This window comes from Acyrthosiphon pisum, chromosome A2 (genome assembly GCF_005508785.2).
Source record: "Acyrthosiphon pisum isolate AL4f chromosome A2, pea_aphid_22Mar2018_4r6ur, whole genome shotgun sequence".
NCBI lineage: Eukaryota > Metazoa > Arthropoda > Insecta > Hemiptera > Aphididae > Acyrthosiphon > Acyrthosiphon pisum.
The window spans coordinates 56,655,971-56,677,178 of NC_042495.1; the positions used below are offsets into that span (position 1 = coordinate 56,655,971).

General features: G+C 29.1%; 1 protein-coding gene across 2 annotated transcripts; it reads right to left on the reverse strand.

The window, feature by feature from the left end:
• Positions 1-659: 659 nt before the first annotated feature.
• On the reverse strand, positions 660-16,184 carry LOC100166877 (UDP-glucose 6-dehydrogenase). 2 transcript variants are annotated; one of them, XM_008183290.3, is made up of 11 exons: positions 15,996-16,184; positions 15,387-15,898; positions 7,355-7,538; positions 7,151-7,288; positions 4,260-4,424; positions 3,771-3,968; positions 3,539-3,686; positions 3,364-3,458; positions 3,056-3,259; positions 1,474-1,629; positions 660-1,040 (listed from the first exon to the last, which is right to left on the reverse strand). In XM_008183290.3, exons 3-11 carry the CDS (start codon positions 7,511-7,513, stop codon positions 912-914), a joined length of 1,392 nt encoding a protein of 463 aa, XP_008181512.1. In that variant the 5' UTR covers positions 7,514-7,538; positions 15,387-15,898; positions 15,996-16,184; the 3' UTR covers positions 660-911. The 2 variants fall into 2 exon arrangements, with proteins under 2 accessions (XP_008181512.1, XP_008181511.1); XM_008183289.3 differs by having other exon boundaries at positions 7,355-7,546; positions 15,996-16,182.
• Between the last annotated feature and the right edge of the window lie 5,024 nt (positions 16,185-21,208).

A 21,208-nucleotide genomic window follows, 5' to 3' on the forward strand; every position in this document is an offset into this window, starting at 1 on the left:
CGTCCTCTTAATAGGTAAGTTATAATATGTAAGTTTGTAACGGTTGCTACAAAAAACCCCACGTACATAGTACATCTTAAGGTCTTGGACAAAAATAAATTCACACATACATATTATAATATGTTATTACTTGCTATAAGTAAGATAACTAAAATCTAGGTACTTATCTTTATTATGGGTTGAAACGAAATATAGACAAGTTAAAATTAAAATATAACAATAATAATAGGTACTTTTTATAAAATAACTTGTGCAAATAATATAAAATAGACATATTTTCATAAACTAAAAAAAAAATGTATTAAATATTAATTTGTATTCCCATTAAGTAATAGGTAATTACAACATTTAAAGTAAATTATAATAGGTACACAATAATGAGCTTAAAAAAAATAATACATAAAAACACATGTAGTGTCATATATTATAAGTGTAATAATAACATAAACATAAATTAAATATTTTGTAGGCATAAATGTTAGTTAAAAAATTAAATTTTTTATAAGTACCTACATACCGTATGAAATATTAATAATAACTTTTTGTTTTTTTTACATTTTAACTTTAATTACATAAAATATATATATTTTTTAAATAGCTATTAATAAAATTATTAGTTTATCAATAATTATAAAAATGTAAGATATGTACTTACCAATTTTACATAGTTATAATATTACAATTTATAAATCCTTACTACTTATAGCAATTAATTTCTTATTTTAAGTATGAGGCCATGTCATGTATAGATGTATCAAAAATTTGTTTAAGGTTATAAATAAATTATGAAATATAAATGTAAAAAAATATAAATATTTAATATAAGTAATTACTGATATTTTCTGGTAGTGGCAAGAATACTTAATTGATATGGTTAAATGGAAGACAATACACACCATACATTTTAAAATTCAACGTTTTCCAATTGTATGAACTTGAAATCCAATTGTGGCCAAGATTTCATGGTTTAGAATCTTGCGACCATCAAAAATAAATGCTGGTTTTATCATACGTTCATAAATTTTTTCATAATCCAAGTTCTAGAACATAATAATACATCAGTCATTTGTTGATTATAAATAACTATTAGTAGAGTAAAGGAGTAGACCATTAATTACAATATTTTTCATTGGAAATAAATGTGTGTATTATATACTAAAACATTAGAAATTAAGAATTTTTCTTTAAGTTTGGATCAATTGTCAGAATCAATTATGTGAATTTTAAATATTGAATACTGATTTTAAAACAGATGTATGATTATGTATAGTATAACAAATAAAAAAATATAATTGGTAGATATCCTAATAGACAAAAAAAATTGTTTTAGAATGAAATGGTTTATATTTTGAAAGATAAAATTCTCATTAAATCAAGTAAATTTCTAGATATTATACTTTTCAACTTTGAATGCATGTGAAACTAATTAGATCAGTTGGTTGTAAATAAAATTATTATTTTATAAGAAATTACCACAAATTCATCCCATTCGGTACATATTACAATAGCGTGTGTCGAGTCTGCAGCTGTATATGGATTATTGTGAATTTCAATAGACTTAATTACGTTTTCTGGATTATCAGTTACGTAAGGATGCATGAGATCTTTTTTTATTTGCTCTGGTTCCACCTAAGATCAGTGATTTATTTTAATAAACATATTTTGTACCAATAGTACCATATAAATTAAACATAGGTATTTTGTTACAATATTCTGTTCAATTTATTTAAAAACAAATTCACATTATAATGTTTAAAACCACATGATATACAATTATTTACTATTCATTTTATTTCTTCTCTAATAAGTAATTATAATTTAATTTATAATTGTGATTTGTAGATAAAAGATACAATTATACAAATTAATGTATTATAATATAACTATTAAACATAAATTTAAATAAATGAGATATAATTCATAATTTTTATTAATATTTTTATGAGATCGAAGCATTCAGTGACGTCATTTCAGTTTTTGAGAGGGGGGCAACATTTTTGACCGGCCCAACATAAAACTGAAAAAAAAGCTCGCTAACATTTACATTACATTACATTACAATATTGCATTTTTATCTCAATACAAATATCCTCCTTATACATAATTATATACTTACTAGCAGTGTTGTTAAGGAACGATTCCTGGAATTGATTCCTTTTTAGAGGAATGAATGAAGGAATAAATTCTATTATTTTTTAAAGGAATAGGAATGTGAATTAATTCCTTATTTTTAGGAATAGGAACGTAAATATTATAATTCTTTTGTTCTCGGAAAAGTGTAAAAAAACATTTGGGAAGAAAAATTTTGTATTTTTGTTTGCTTATCATGTTATTAATCTGTTACAAAAAATTATAGACAAAGCTACCAATTTTTTTTCACATATGACTGGTGTTCTGATTAGTAATAATAACTAATAAATTTATAAATTTATAATAACTAATGACTCATGAATCACGAGGAACGAGGAAAAGAATGAGTTCCTTTTTCATAGGAACTAGGAATTGGACGAGGTCTTTTTTACATTAAATGAACGAGGAACAGAACAAATTCCTATTTATACTAAAGGAACGAGGAATTGAACGGATTCGAATATAAAAGGAATTTTAACAACACTGCTTACTAGTTAGTATCAAAGGCTAATATCATAACCATACAGGTAAGTAACCCATTTTTTTGAGAGATAACAATAACTAAATAATTAATACATATATGTAGAGGTTACTTAAATATATTACCTATTAGTTACTATATAATGGCCCAAAACTAGCCCATACCTACCCGTTAATAGCAAGAGGGGGGGGGGCAAATGACGCCACTGGAAGCATTTATGGTTTTTAGGAATAAAGATCCATTTTAATTATGAATAAGAATGAGATACCTAGTCGTATATAGGTAGGTACTGTGAATAATGAAAATAATAAATAACCGTAGGTAGGTATTTTACATTGATCATTAGGAAAAAAACAGCATCTCCATCAAATGTTGTTTTTTCCTTTTATAGAATTTCACATTTTATACCTCTTCCACTATACTACTATTGTTCTTCCAACTCACCTTCGGGTCATAAATATTAAGTTTTGCCCCTTCATCAAGTAACGTCTTAGCAACATGTATTGCAGGCGACTCACGAGTATCACCTGTGTCTTTTTTAAATGCAAATCCAAACATTGTTATTTTTTTACCAGTGACTGTATTAAACAATGATTCTATAATTTTATTTGAAAATCTAGATTTTTGATAAACATTCATGTCCAATACCTGTTGATGAAAATAAACCACATTAATTACATTCATTGGGTAGGTACCTACCCATTATATGACCAGGTAATAGGTAATAAAGTTATAAATAGAATGATTGTTACTTGTTGCCAATAAACAGCCACTTGTGGAATATTTAGACATTCACATATGTAAACTAAATTTAGTAGGTCTTTTTGGAAACAACTGCCACCGAAACCTTTAACATATTTGTGTCATTAGGCAACATTTTTGTTTAGCAATACAAACCAAATTATTAGTAATATAGGTAGTATTTACCAACTGAAGCTTGTAAAAATTTGGGTCCAATTCTGGAATCGAGACCTATGCCCTTAGCCACCTCACTGACGTCTGCACCAGTGACTTCACATATTACAGACATTGAGTTGATACTGGAAATCCGCTGAGCTAGAAATGCATTAGCTGCCTGTGAACATAATGCATTTTGGTTAAGTATTACCATATAGGTACCTACCTATTATAGCACAAGCAAAACCCCCTTTGAAGTTACCAATTTGGTTAGTTCCGAAGACCACGTGTTGGTCCTGAGAATTTTTGCTTCGGGTATCCAGTTCAAATATACTTTGCTGAGCTCCTTGAAAGCCCATAAACCATCAGTGGTCTCTTCGTGCCCTATAAGAACTCTATCTGCATTTAATAGGTTTTCAACAGCCACGCCTTCAGACAAGAACTCGGGGTTAGATAATACCTATATATTAACAAACGTACATAATATTATAACACACAGTTACAACTTCAGCGTGGTGTTACATTCGAATTTCAGCTCAAATATACATACGAGATATAACATTTCGAAAGTGGGTAAACAAATTATTGTATTATTTATCACCTGGGTACGTATTTATCTAGTACGCGCCAAGGTCATTGGGTAAGTACAGCTATAATAAAATGGTATGTATGATACAATATGTCTATATCCAATATATACCTATATATATATACTGAAAATGTATGATATAACGTAGAAATATTAACTTACTTGAAATTTAACATTAGGTTTGTGATTTGCGCTTAAAATTTTTAAAATGCTCTCCGCTGCACGTACCGGTACTGTACTTTTTTCCACTACAATTTTATCACTTGTTGAAACTTGGGCAATAGTCCTAGCGCAATTTTCAACATACATTAAGTCGGCAGCACGTCCCTACAATAAAATGTGGCAAAAACGATTTAATATCAAATCATGTTTAGTGTTTTGTATAAACATACTGGTATCTTTGCTTTTACGATTAAGACAAAATGATTACTTTGACTTAATATTTTTAGTTAATGCGCATAGCAACATATAGGTAGGTACAAGCTAAGTAATTTTATAAGCACGACAAATTATATTCTCACAAGAATTTTAAATTGCTACGTCATCTACTCATCTCCTATACGTGCCCCGCATTTGCTTAATAATTTTATGTAAAAATTATGAGATAGGTACCTACATCTAAAGTGTTTAAACTACATTTTAAATTTAAAACAGAATATGTATATTTAATATAATACCTATAACCTATTTAATTCTATTACAATATATTTACATTGTTATAGACAATAGACATAACCAATACTATTAGCATATTCAAGATTCAAGTCAAACTTGAGTTGGGATTATTAATCATTTTTTTTTTTAATTTGCTGACGACGTGTTTTACTCTATAAGTCTATAGCAAGTATAAAGTACTCATAACATTCCTATTATATTCTCAATTTTAATGTAGGTACATATCATTGATGTTTATACAATTCTTTATTCTATTGGGAAAAATACTGCCTGTAATAAATTTAATATTTCTACCTTCCATATGAATTACAATTTTGTAAACCTACGCACATTATATTTTTAATTATTTGATAGCATTATATTTTATCGAAAAACGATCCACCGAAGAAAGACTCATCCGCGGATATGCTTGTTGACAAAGTGTGCATCCTTAATTCCTTATTTGTTATCTAGGTAAGTACTTGTTTTCTATTGTTTTCAATAAGACTATATTATATAATTACAATGGCATAATTGAATAATTCACTCGAACCGGTGTGAAAAAAACGCACCGGGATTTTTGGACATGCACATAGTTCATTATTCCGCACCGGGATTAAGGGATAATTTTACACTGGTTTGGACTAACGAGTTTCTAGAATGAAACAAATAGTTTTCCAAATTCGGACTGTACCTATTATGCAAAATTCCACCAAAAATCATAAATAAATAATAACAATTACCTACATAGGTATCTAATATAGCCATATAAATAGGTAATAAATATGAAACCTAAAGTTGTAGTTTTGATTATTTTTTTTTGACCGACCATTAGTTATGCATCAGATTTTATAAGGGTGGTTTCTGGTAATAAATTTGATTGGTACCTATTTTTCGAAAAATATCGTGGGAATTAAAACTAGTAGGTACGCCACCTATTTAGGTACGCATTATCTAGGTACATCATAATCCATCTTTAATAGAGAAATTATATAATTTAAAAAAATTTGATTTTTGGAGTTTTTGAATTATTTGCAGATTTAAAATGTTCTACTTTTCTAGTTTTATTTCGATTTAAGTTGATAAATTATTTATTTATAAGTCAAAAACCTTGATAATTGAGTACAAGGTGTCCTATATTAAGTTATTTATATAGCAAATAAAAATATCAAAATACATAACTAATAGGTACATTTTAAGCATTTTAACTGTTTAAAGTTCAAATTTTGAGGACAGAATATTTGAATTGTATAAAATAACGATTTCTCTCGAAACGGTTTTTGTTATTTAATTATTATTCAAAAATTAATAAACTTATACCTAGTAGATAACTAAATACCATTATTATTACTTGAACTATTATTTTTTTTATTCAAAACTATTTAGACCAACTTTAAGCTATTTACCAATAAGCATTTGACATTTTAGAATTTTGTCTTTTTTTTACGAATGATGATATATTTTTTTCGATCAAAACATTTAGAAATCTAATTCAAATTTCAACATACATTTTTCTTACTGCATTCTAAAAATATTTAAAATACATGCACATCATTTTTTTTTTGGAACGTTTGAAGTCCAAATGTTGACAAAATTAAAATATAATATAAAATCTATGTAATCTATATCAGTGGTTCTCAACCTTTTTACCACCCCGGACCACTTCGATAATATTTTATAGGTCGCGGACCACATCAATTTTACAAAAACTAGGAAGACCTTTTTTTTTTGTTCATAATTCCCAACGCTATTCTAAAAATAGATCAGATAACAACACAATACGGACCGGCATCTCTTTTATCACGGACCGGCGGTTGAGAACCACTGATCTATATTATAGATACTTCAACAAAAAATAACTATTTTTCATCTAACGATTTTAGTTATTATGTTGCAACCTGCAATTTAAAACATTTCAAACTTAGATAGGTACATCAAACTTTTCACAATTACGTATATTATTATTTTCTGTATACAAATGCATTTAAAAAATGTTTATATTAATTTTAAGCTATATTACCACAATGTTATTCATACCATTTCTACGATCAAGCAACTGATTTATAATAGTTAATAACATACCTATTAATATACAATGTAAATATGAAATGTTTTTATTAATTCAACATATTATACAACACTGTACCTACTCTAAAGTCACTTAAAAGAAAATCAATTAATATAAACTATAAAATATCATCATATCTTTACAGAATATCGTCCTCGTTAAGAATCGTTTTAAAATCATTGAACTCAAATGTATGTACACGCCCATATCAGTGACCTACTCAATTACGAGGCACATACAGATATAATTATTATATAATATATAGGTACAGCAGAGTATTATAATACATCTAATCGTATTTTTTTAGCAGGTAAATGTACACGATACTTACTTTACCTACTCCAAATGTCTTTGTAGGGGTATTAACAGAAATGAAAATTAAATCTGCTTCTTGGATAGCTTCTTCGATGTTTGTAGAAAAGAACAAGTTTACATTTCTCCGTTTTTTTACAATGTCATCGAGTCCGGGCTAAAAAGGAAATTATGTTGAGTATAAATATGAAAAATGTAAAAACGATTTAATATTTCAAATCACTTCGTAGATGGGCAATTTTTCTGAGTTCCACTGGGAAATACGATGAGCACTTATGTCTACAACCGTGACTTTTATGTGAGGACACTGCATTGCTATTACACTGCATGTGGGACCACCAACATATCCAGCGCCTATACAGCATATTTTTGTGACTGCCATAGTATCTCTAGCAGCTTATGAAAACCTGTTGAACTTAAAACAATTGTCTTAAATTAAAGCACGAACGCTCATTCTTCATAAATAATAAACAAATATAATAAAATATTGAAATGTTAAAATGTTCGATAAAATGCAAAATAGTAGGTACCTAACTCAGTTTAATGGCACTTTAAAAATATTAAAATTGTTTTAATTTTTCATTTGCACAATATAATGTATTATATAGGTATTATCTAATTTCTAATGACTTAAGCAGTGTTTAACTTTGCGAAATTGCTTACTCCTGAATACCGTTTTGCTAAACAAAAACTTAAACCCATTCACCCATATACCTATATGGTTGATGTTTGTATCAACGGTCATGATTATAAACGGTGTATAGAAACAACTAACAAAATGTATAAAATGTATTTATCTATTAACAAAAACATAACACCATGTGATTTATAAGAGGGAATGAGTGGGACGCACCTACTGTTGTGTACAAAACCAGTACTTTTGACTGAACACAGTAAACATCGAGTTTTATACACCAGTTTATACTGCTATATTAATAGGTACCTTTGCTTGTATTTGCTCTCATTTGAACCTATTAATTATAAATAATTGTAAAATTATATTTAATTTAACATTTGGTTTTCAGAAGGTACCTAGCTAATATATGAACATACAATTTAAATAAACATAAAACACCTGTATAATAAGTATGAATGTATTATATACCTAGCATATATTTATGATATGTCATTATATCAATAATTGAGAAGAAACTTAATAACATGTGGAATGTAATAATATGGTCATATTATGGAAAATAATTTATAAAAATTCAAACTTTTAAGTGCTGCAAAATTAAAAACAAATATCGCTATAGTAAGCGATTATTTACATAATGTCAACTAGGTATCCTAACCAAATACATTAATTAGTTAGGTCGTATATGACGTTTCGATATTTTGATACGAATTGATAAATAAAAGATTTGATATCACATTTTTTTCCTTTTTACACTCTAAAAGTATACAACGTTCACCACAAATGAATGTAAACTTTTTATGTTATTGTTCAATATTTATTTTATAAGAAGTAAATAACTGAGTCGATAGTAAATAATTTTAGAGTATTTTTATTTTTTAATTATATTAGATAACTCATAAAACATAGATACATAATATCCTCGTGTATGGATGTGTACAATATTTAAATGTACACAGTGTCACAGTACAGTATGTATATACATTATATTCGTGATTTAATTTTATTTGTACAATATATCGGTGGTGGTTACTGGTTAGATACCAACCAACGTGTATAATATATATATTTTTATTATATTTAATATATATTACATAGATGTGTACGGAAATGAAAAAAGATAAAATAATTTAATGTTTTAATTTATAACTTATTATGGATATTAGTATCGTTGTGGTAATGTGATAATTATGTCGCTTGTTATTATAGTAAATAGTTTTTATTTTTATTATTTTGTAATATCACTAATATACTATAGTAATTACCAGGACTGTCCAGAAGAACATAATAAATATTATAATTTATACAGATTATAGGTATCTACCTGCATTTTAAATTTGATTAAGTATGGTAAAACTGATTTAACCTTTATTCATTTTTAGAAAAACAATGATGATGAGATTTATTAATTAATTAGTAATTATTCATAAAAATAAAAACGTGCGAACTAAACAAATTTACTTATCTGTAATGACGTTAATATTATATTTTTAATTACAATAATTTTGCAATTCTGACACAAATAATTATACGTAACGTAAAGCTTGAGAGTTATAGAACTATAGAAGTTAAAATCGATAAAATATGCATGTTAATATAGTAGGTAGGTACCTACACATGTATATATAAGATGCATAATAGCATATTAGTATAGAAAATTTAATTAAGATATTACGATAATAATGAAACTTTGGTCGAAGATTGGTTTGACAAAAAAGATAATAAGTCGTCGTAGCCAAAGCTAGAATAAAAGTTAGACTAAAAGTTAGACTAAAAAAATTGCGTTTTTTGCCTGTTTGTTCAAATTTCAAGAATATGTTCATAATGGGGTACACAATACATGGGTAATACAAGAAAATATTATGCATATGCATATGCATAAAAATAATATATTATACAATTAAGAAATAGATACCTATATGGCTATATAAAACTTTTATTTACATTTTATGAAATTTCCAAAAATACGAAACTCGTCATTGTTTTTAAATATTAAATGGATTTTTAGCTTGTTGTGCTATTTAGGATAACATTTAGAAAAATATGCAACTCTAATAACTTTTGAGCCCTAACTAACGCAGTAACATTAAGTATTTGTTTTCATTTTGATCAAAGTAATAATTGTCATCTAAATATATTTAAATAATCAAAATGACAAATGGAACACAACAGTGTACTTTTAAACTGTATACTTTAAAAAAATCACAACACTTTATAATAATAATGTAAGTACAATATTATAATGCATTATCAAGTATATCGTATTATTGTATTTTTTGAAAATGATTTATATATAATATATAAATACAATAATATCTAAGCCTTATAGCTTGTGTATTACACAATATACTTTAATAAATGCATAAGCCTTAAACCAGTGCTGATTTATCTGTCAAAAAGCTCACATTAGTTTGTTCGCATCCTGTCGTTATCTGTAAACTGTCATACGCGCTTTTGTCTACTCGATATTCACCATGACTCGCGACTCGAAATATTATGTTTGGTATAATGGCAGGTATGGAAGTAAATAAATAGTTAAATAAATATTCTTAACTACTATATACTAATGTAGTAATGTATCTTACATAGTTATATTATAGATTATTAATAGGAATTATCAATTATATACTATAACATTGCATTGTATTATTATATTATACTTGATGGCATACATTAATTAATAAATGAATACAAACAGTATGAATAGTATGAATGTATGTATTGATGGTACAGGAGGAAAAAGTATTTTTTTTATATGAAATAATTAAGTCACGCATAAATAATATTTCAATACAACATCATACAAACTAATAGTTTTTCTATTTTTTGAGTTAATAGAAATTATTAAATTTATTGACATTAGGTACCTACTACCTACATAGGAAATATACCTACATACTATGTATTGTACCCGTTATTGTTAAGTAGAGAAAATTAAATACCTATTAATTAAAAATAACTTTATATTATTTTAAAATTTGAATTGAGGCTTTTATAGTATGATGATATAGGGCACAAGTGCACAACTACAAATTCAAATTTACATTTGTATGGACTAACAACTAATAAGTGTTCACATTTTATATAAATATAAAAACTTAACTCGTGGAAATGGAAATTATTTTAAAACAAGGATTATGGTAGAAACAATTATGTAGAAATATAAAATCCAAAAATATTGGAGTCTTAGTGAAATTATGTTTAGGTATTGTTTATAAATGTATAATACATTATGTAATATAATTAATTAGGTATCGTGAATTATTTAGTTAGGTATACCTACTACATTTTGGAGACGAGTACACAATTTTAAACATTTTATACTTCTAGTATATTGTACGTTTTTCTGTTGTAATCGTTATTAGTTTACCAGTTTAAAATTGAATAAATTAAATAAAAAAGTTTAAATAAATAGTTATAAAATGTATTTTTTTCGTTACATAATAATAAATTACTTGTTAAATAGGAAGACTTAGTAAGTGTTCTGAATTAATCAGCTAGTCTACAGTTTCTAGACAACTTAGCTAATGAACCTTAAAGGAAAATACCGACTGGCTGATTAATGAACTTGTCTGATCTGCTGTTAGTCAATGGATGATTACAGCTGACATAATATAGTGTTAATGTACCAATTTATGCATATTCTGCATAACATAATAGGTAGGTAGTGTATATTAGTTTCTTAGTGGAATGTGAATGATGAAGGTTTATTACAGAAGTAACAGAAGTATACAACTATAATACAACATTATTACCTAATTATTATTTATTTTATTTATTACTAATTTTAAATAAATAATTAATTTTACAATCAACATTTTCATTAATTTATACTTTAAACGATCCTAATTCATCAAAGTTCAAATGAAAATACAACAAAATACATTATAGTACCTAACTGAAACTCAAATATTTGTATTGACTATTAGGTACCTACATGAATTGTTATCATTTTCTGAGTAACTATTATACTTTATAGTTTATACTATACTATATTCATGTTCTAAAAATCTATAGTTAAAACTATTCACGACTACGTAATGTATTTCAGCAGGAACCTATACCTACGTGTTTATACTTTATTTACACATTTATTAAAAAATAATGATTTCTAGGAAATACGAAAACACATGTGTTCATAGTTTCATACAGTAGGTGAGTATCATGATGGTAAATACGAATATAGTAAATATTAAATTGTGTTAATACAAATTATTTACATAATTACATTAAATTATGCACATTACGATTATGACATATTATCATGAATCCTTAAAAACACGTGGATCATGTACCTAAATCTACTATAAGTTAGAGCGACCGAACAAGTGCTTAAAAATATAAAAGGTAATTAATATAGTATTATAAAGGTACACAATACACATATTTTTACGATATCTATTCCAGAAATTCTCAATAGTAAGAAACCACTAAAGTACTAAACCATGATTATATTATTAGGTATACACCGTGCAGATAACCGAGCACTTAACATTATGTGTAGGTAGGTAATAGGTACACAATAATTATTATCCTGTATCCATTATACAATTACATCCTGTTTTCCTGTTCCACGTCTGAATCAGCAGAAAAAAACACTACCAAAGGACAAAGGTGGAGTAGTCTTCTATCGCCGTGTGTGGTATAAATCTCAATACCTGGTATATAATATTATATATACATGCATATTATATTATATTATATCCATATATATATTATGAATATAAAATATGTTAGGCGCCAGCTAAAAGTGACAGTACATGTATTTATAATTGTTGGTGATATAGGAATTCCGAGCATTAGATTTAGAAATCAGAAAGACCCTATATGGATGAACGGTTGAGCCAAATATATTATTTACTTGTTACTTAGTTTTTTTTAAGAGCTATTATAAGTTATAACGTCGTCATAAACATTTACGTAACAATAGGTATTGATTTATAGTGACATATCAAGGCACTGTTCTAGGTCCCTTATTATTTATCATATTTATAAACGATCTCCTAAAACTGAAAATAAATCATAATACAGAATTATTAAGCTTCGCTGATGATACAGCTATTCTACTATCGGAATTAACTGTTGATAAACTATACAATGAAGCAAATACAATTTTAAATACTGTTTATGCTTGGTTCTGTAAAAATAAATTAAAATTAAATCTTATGAAATCAAAATATATTTGTTTTATACAGCAACCATCAAATACATTAATACAAAATAACCTAATAGTACATTCTTTAAAATGTAATAAAACTACAAATACAGTTTGTGATCCTAAATGTATTATACTAGAAAAAGTACAGGAAATAAAATATTTAGGGATAGTTATTGATGATAGATTTAAATGGGAAAGTCATATAAATTATTTAAATAACATGCTACGTAAATTCTTCTATTTCTTCAAAGATGCAAGGTATGTATTTAATAAATACTATAAAAGAATAATTTTCTTATCACTAGTACAATCAATTTACACTTACGGTATATCAATTTGGGTTGGAGCCTCAAAATATATTTTAACAAAACTTATTGTCACTATAAATTGTATTATAAAATTCTTACTAAATTTACCAATGAATACTAGCACTAATTTGATTTATAATGAATTTAATGTAAAAGATCTTAATTCTAACTATAACTTATCGGTTCTAGTTGATGTATATAAAAATAAAATTTAATTCCTACATTAGATCATGCGCACAACACTAGATATAAGCAAAATATTAATATACTTGTACCAAATCTTAACAAAGTATTTGGTCAAAGAAGCATTTTATATACGGGTTTATATTTATGTCGTTCACTAAATATCAATATAAAAAATTATAAAGATGTCAAGCATTTCAAAAAATATATAAAACAATTAAATTTATCAAATGTGTAATTTTTATTTATTTTTTTTTAAATATCACCAGTTATTTATGTAAAATATTATTATTATTATTGTTGTAAATTTATTATATTTATTTACGTCTCTTCGTACTTATGTTTTAATTATCAATTATCAATTATGTTAACTTTATTATACATCTATAATATTATAATCCTATTCTATTAACTAATTAGTAATAAAAAAAAAAACCCCATTGTATATATTTATTTAATCTATAAGAACTGTGCCCCCAGCACAAGCTTTGCTTAAAGGGGGTACTGCATTATATTAATCTAAATTTTGTAAAATAATTGTATGATATCCTTATGTTGCAAATAAAAAATTATTATTATTATTATCTAAATCTAACTTTGTTTACCCTCCCCGAAGTAAGCGATATTTATTAGTCATTAGGTACCATAACTCAATATTGCTTTTTAGTTTTTCTAGAAAACCTGTGTCATCGAAATCAGACCCGCACACCGGTTTGTGAATAATAATAAATCGTAATGATAGTAACACGATCCGTTGGGCGGGCTTAATGGACGAGCTAAACTCATGTGAACGGAACAAAAATTGCACATGTACGACTGCCACGCATCGAAATACACACACTATTAGTACAATATTATGCATAATATATTTTAAATGTATATTTGTACTACCCTCCCTCCCCACCATATTATTTATTGTATTCATTTTTATTACAGATTGTATAATATATTGTAATAAATAAATGAAAAATATTTTAATATATTAAGCTCTCGTGAATTTTGATACCTACATCACATTGTACATACTACACCTCTATAAATATTAAATAGTTTGAACAGATGCGAATATCATAAATAAAATATAATACAATATTATTTCTACTGAAGCGCAACCACTCAGAAAATCGATAATGTCACTTAATAGTTATATTACATACAATATAATAATATGTCAATAGATCTATAATATTTACAAGTGCTTATACTTGTGACAGGCTAGTGTCTGTTATTAAGTACGTGGCTTTACAGTTTACACGTCATGCGACCTACTCGTAATATCAAGTCCTAGACAACACTCGATCCACTGTATTATAGGATTATGTCATCCTCGACCCACACAACCGAGCCGATATCTGCAGCGGCCGAGCCCGCGACTCGCGAGCGCTTCGAACTAACTCCCGAGTCCCGAAGCTTTGTAATTGATTTTTTTTTTTGATTCGAACGATTACTGAGAGTCTACACTCGACGCGATATAATACATATATTTTGTACTCAAATCATTAATTCTCTGCAGCAGGTGCCTGATGTCGGATACTCGTCCTGCAACCTAACCATAGTTTCTGAATCATTTACCATGCACATAATATGTAACAGTACATTCTACGTGCATCTTCTTATTGATTAGACTTTTAAAACTAGAACCTAATACTATAGGTTTATAGTGTTCATACTTCATAATCAATATTATTACAATAGTACGCCTGAATAATAGTATGCGATACCTACCCGGCTACCCGACAAACAGGACGAAATCAAAAAACACCCAATACACCTATGATAAAGAATGACTTTCGTCGGGAACTCGCAAGTCGCAGGGGAAACGCAATGAACGCGTGAACACGTATTATTATAACAGAGGTACCTACATAATATTATAATAAATTCATCGTTAGCACACCCAGGTTGGTATTAACCGGTATACCGGTGTACCAGACGTAAACGTAAATATTATACTCTGGCAAATTATTACCGTGGACGTGGGTGGTATCGGAACTTGGCGAATTGGACCGGCAGCGTGATAACGTCGCTCGCGGACAGTGATAAGCAGCCGGCGTGTAACAACAGAAGCGCAGCAGAGCAGAGTACGGTGCGTTTTATCGATCTACGGCGCGCGCGCACACGCTCACACACACTCACAGTCGGACACGGTAACGTGAACAGATCGACGGGCACGCACACAGTGGTACGCTCGACGGCGGCGGCGGTGACACGGTCGTTGTGGCGTAGTAGGTAGAACCGAGTCGGTGACGACGGAGTTACACGAGCTGATCCGGCGGCGGCAGCTGACGTGGCTACGCGTTGCCCGGGCTACACTATGTTGATGTTTGTGGTGGTGGGAGAGGGTCGGTCTGCGGCCGTTGACGCGTAGTGCGTACGGACTACGGACCGCTGCCGTCGCCGCCACGCCACCAGACGCCAGTGGCCACGCTGCCCCGTTTGCGATGCTACGGTGCGTCGTCGTTTCTTGGGACGTCTCGAACGCTATAATATTATTAATTATTATGTTACGTCATGTATTATATTATTATAATAATATTTCATAGCAGTATAATACACACGAGACATATTGTTATTGTACCTGTTGACGAGGTTCACCATTGCACATGTTTCGGCAAGGCCGTGAGGTGGTGGTGGAACACTGTCGTCTGTCGCGTTGAGAGACACCGATGAGAAATAAAATGTAAAAAAAAATCAAAAACCCGAGCTACGTGTATAAAAACGCTAGTTGCTGCTCTCACGTATTATCGTTATCGTTATTATTCTTATTATAACGCGAAGACGACTGACGTTCGATACTTCTCGACACTCCACGCATACCTTCTAGGATCTATATAATATTATACTGGTTAGTGCCTAATGGTTAGGATCATCAGCTGTTATTTCGACGCGACGGTAGTGCGATGTCGTAGGCACGGTGGCACTCCTTGATTCGTAAATTCTTGTTATTGACCGATTTATATACCACAGGTTACCGTAAAGACGTAAAGTTGAAATATTAATTCAACCATCGACATACCCATCTTTAGACTATATTTATATATTATATGGACAGCGCATTCCACATACCCTGCCATGAGTTGCCTTAGTGCATTGGTGGAAATGGTGGGGGGGGCTTGAGGGGGATTATAGTAAGTATAAAATTACGTAAGAAGGCTATTTGTATTGAAATAAAAGTTCAATTGCAATGTTATGTAATACGATGCGAGCAGTTTTTTTTTCAGTTTTATTATGGGCTGGTCAAAAATGTTGCCCACCCGGCTTCCCCTCTCAAAAACTGAAATTGAGACTGGTTATCTTTAAACTTTATTGTTAAACTTCTCTCTCTCGCTTTTAATAGATAATATAGGTATTAATAGTCATCTGCAATATTATATTTTAGACGTTCAAACTATATCTTTACTTTATATGTCTACCTACTATATGATTTAAACTCGATCGACGCGTGTGGTTACGAGGGATCTGCGGGCGGTCATCGTTTCCGCCAAAAAACTCGATTTTCGTTTCCGCCAAATCTATTTCTACCTACCGGTCTAAACTATAGTTTGAGAACCATTTAGAGTTACCCAGGGGCCACCACGAGGAGGCGGTTCTCATTGACCCCCAAAAAATTGTTTGACTTCATTTTTTAATTGAAGTTAAAATATTTGAATTTGAATTAGGTTAAGTCAATTTGTGTTATATTATATGTATATGTATAGTAAATCAATTATTTCTGACAGTTTTATACTTCTATAATTAATTGTTAATTATTATTTTGAATTAATTATTGCATACCTTTTTTAAAAATGTCATTCTTGAAATTGTTTTATTTTTGTATTCGTCTATTGCGTTTGTTGTACTTATCAATCTCTTTTTTATATTACATCTTACAGGTTTTTGCATACCTACGTTGCAACTGTTAATTTGAATGTATACGTTATTTTGAACATTCGAGATTAAAATGTTTAAAAATGTATTAATATTTGGATGTGATTTATAAAATTGTTCATTAAAATGTGTGTGGAAAGATTCACAATTATTTGTTGTTCTGGATATACTTGCACTAAAACTGGACCATATTGTTGGAGGAAACACACTATTTTCAGAGATAAAATTGTCAGTTAAATAATCAGCATATTTATAATATGCTGACTCTTCTGGTATTATAGACATAAAATCTTCGACAAATGATTCTGAAACTTCTTGAGGATCTAAAAATGTTAATCCAAATGTCAGTGGCGTATCCAGGGGAGGGGCTGAGGGGGCTGCAGCCCCACCCCCCCGAAATGTTAAAAATTATTTTAATGGTCTATGATAGTAGCTCAAAAAGTCTTAAATTGTATTTAAAATATTTAAAAATGTACAATATGTATTAACACTTTTCAGCTATCTATTTGTGCTAATGCGTATTATTAATGTGTAAAAGTGTAAAAGTTGATCAGCACCTCCCGAAAAAAAATCCTGGCTACGCCACTGCCAAATGTAGTCCTTAGCCACCCGTTTTCTTTATATTCTGTACTAAGTCCTAACTCTTGAATTTTACGATACCACGCTTGTGTTAAATGAAAACGGCAGCCAATAAGATTAGTTGAAGGCCAAATAGATAATATAGCATTATGAATACTAATTTCGAAATCGACTGTTACATTTTTTGGGTCAAAAGTCAAATTCTTTTCATAACATTTATTTTGAATATATTTAAAAGCTTGTGTATAAGTTTCAGAGTTTTTATTCTTCAATAAACAAAAAACAAGAGGTACGTAAAAATTGTTCTTCAAGCCGTGAATGGTAAATAACTGAGTAAAATATTTTGGACAATATTCAAATGTTCCGTCGACAAAAATTGTATGTGATTCCCATAGAAAAATTAAATTTGTTTCACAAGAAAATATAATGATATTTGTTTCTTGGTCGTTAATTAACAAAAATTTTTCGTCATTTGAGGTAGATGTGTCAGTGTTATCTATTGCAGAATGTAACTCATTTAATGACGAAGGATTAATTGGAAATGAATGCTTTCGTGCTCGATATATTATACATTGACGAATAGCTGATACATCATTGACCGTAAAGGTCGAAACACTGTTATTCGATTGAATTTCATTCAAAATTATTTTTTGAGGTCTTTCACTGATATCATTTACTGCTTTTCGCTTACAAGCAGTCGTCACTTTTTGACTATCGATATTAGAACATGGCCCATTGCATATGTGGTCTACAGTACAAGTAATCAATACGTAACTAATTAGTTTTAAAATATCGAAGAAAAAGTAAATTTAAAATAAACACATTTTTTAACATACCTGTTATACTGATCAACTGATTTAACTGATCAACATAAATAGTTGCGGTACAAGTTTTTACGAAGCAGCGATACCTTGAAATATTTGTTCGGACCGATTTGTAAGAAAAATTAAATTTGAACTCATCAATCACAATCATTTTTTTCCACGTTTACTTGTTATGAATTCCATAATAAAAAATTCCAACATATTCAAAAATTAATCTACGTATATTATTCACGCTTCACTCGGACGCGGCTAAATTTTGTAATATTTGGTTAATACTCCTAATTTCGTCGTTGTTACCACAGAACTGACAGATCCGATCACAGAACTCCGATCCCGATAACACAGACACTGTTGATATATATACACGTGATATAGGTTAAATCGATTTATATTTATTTATAATATTATGTAGGTATTTCTACGTTTAAAATCAATTATCTCTTTATGATATCTTAAATATTAAATGGTTTATCGTCATAGGTACATCGATGGTCGATAGCACTACAGACAGACCAGGAGTTCTAAAACTCCAGCTCAATAATATAGGTAGAAATAGATTTGGCGGAAATGAAAATCGAACCTTTTTCGTTTTGGCGGAAACGATTATTGGCGGAAACAAAAATCGGGTTTTTTGGCGGAAACGACTGAAGCCCGGATCTGCAGTCTGCACAGGCCGGGTCAACCTGACCCGTAGCGACCGGACTGGGCCATTAGACAAATATTTCAGGTTGGATATGGTTGGATCATCGTACTTAGACCGGGCATGGGTGGGTCACATTTTTAATTTAAGTTTCGGGCTGAAAAAAAAGGCCCATGCAGATGGTTACGGCGTTTACCATTATCCCATCTAAAACAACCGAGATCAATATCAAACATTAGGTAGACGAAAACATTAATTACCAAACCCAGATTAGAGTGATTGAACAGTTTACCTACTAGAAGCACGAAAAACGTACGCGAACACGTCCCATCTGATTACATGGTGATAGTGGAATAGCGTTTTTAGAGTTTCTATTTTCTAGTTTAAATTGCTTACGGTGAACGCATATTTTAGGAACCTATTGGATAACAGTAATTTTCTGTAGACCTTAGGCGGTAAAATATATTTTTTAGTTTTCCAAGTTTGTCAAATTTGTTCTAGCTATTCCATACTATACTAACTTATTTTGACTATTAGAAGGGGAGGAATTAAAAAATAAAATATACTTTTTGTTGGGTCACCCTAGTGCATAAATGCATAATATAATATACGTATATACCTACATGCTGCAATCACACGGTCCTCGACTCGCGAGTCAAGCACGGGTTGAGTAATGTACCTATTGTTTTATTTTTTCATGTTTAAACGATAAGTCTCTATACAGAGTGATTTATAAACCACGCTCAACCCCTTGTTTCTTAAATAATGCAGTTATACAAAATCTGATTTTTAAATTATTTATTATACTTAAAGACTATATTATTTTCTAATTTTTTAGATTTTCTACGCTACTTAAGGAGGTCCTGTGGAGATACCAGATACGATGATACACACTTTAATTTTTCAAACGAGAAGAACTCCCCTCCTTTTTACTGTAAATTATTAAACGAATTATTTTACTGAAAATTTGAATAAGTATTTATAGTTGTATAACATTATGTAGGTATACTAATTACTAGGTACTAAAGATAATAGGCCCAACAGTGGTGGGCTGAAGGGCTCAATTTTGACTTTTCAAAGCGGGCGGTGCCATCCCGTGACTGTGGCGCAGAATTACATGCTAGGGCCATACTAGGACCTCTTGACTACTTCGATCACGTTTTATTTACATCATAACTTTGTTATAAGTTATAATGTGGTGGTGGTAAGTGCTTAATTATGAAAATGCGTCATTTAAAATTTAAGTTCACTAAAGTCCATGATATTGGGTTTGGAAGATATGGGGCTATGATGTTATGGCAATTTGAAAATGTTAGTAATTAATATTGATATAATATATTAACATAATATTATAATAACATATATAATTTGTAAAAATGGTACTATTGTATAAATCTATAATTAATACCTACTAGATGTTTAGATTCAATATTACTATTTACTTCTATTTAGATAGGTAGTTCAATTTTATATTTTTGTAAAATCATTTTTAATTATCATTATAACCTTAACGTTTTAATAACTGATAAACTCGTGCAAAAACTCGAAATGGTATCTACATAGTACACATACGTAATATTTTAATATTATCAACTAAAGTATTTACGGTAAAAAAGGGTTCTTGAAAAATAGAAGTTTGTAATTTGTGTCACCACAGGATAATCGCTAAGTAGTACAAAATAATCTCAAGAATTTGAAATGATCTTTTTGTACATTTAAAAGTTCGAATAATGAGAATTTGAATAAATTCAAAATAACCAATTAATAGTAACAAAATTAATACGAATTAAAACAAACTAGTTAGTGCCCATTTTTGTCCATTTATTACAAAGACATTTAGAATAAAGGAAATAGATATATCGCAAAATATTGATTATATTA

Coding starts and splice junctions, on each gene's coding strand:
- LOC100166877 (XM_008183290.3), bottom strand. CDS start 7,513: ATGGCAGTCACAAAAATATGCTGTATAGGCGCTGGATATGTTGGTGGT. Junction 7,289..7,354: donor AAAAATTGCCCATCTACGAA/GTGATTTGAAAT, acceptor TTTCCTTTTTAG/CCCGGACTCGATGACATTGT. Junction 3,459..3,538: donor ATTTTTACAAGCTTCAGTTG/GTAAATACTACC, acceptor AATATGTTAAAG/GTTTCGGTGGCAGTTGTTTC.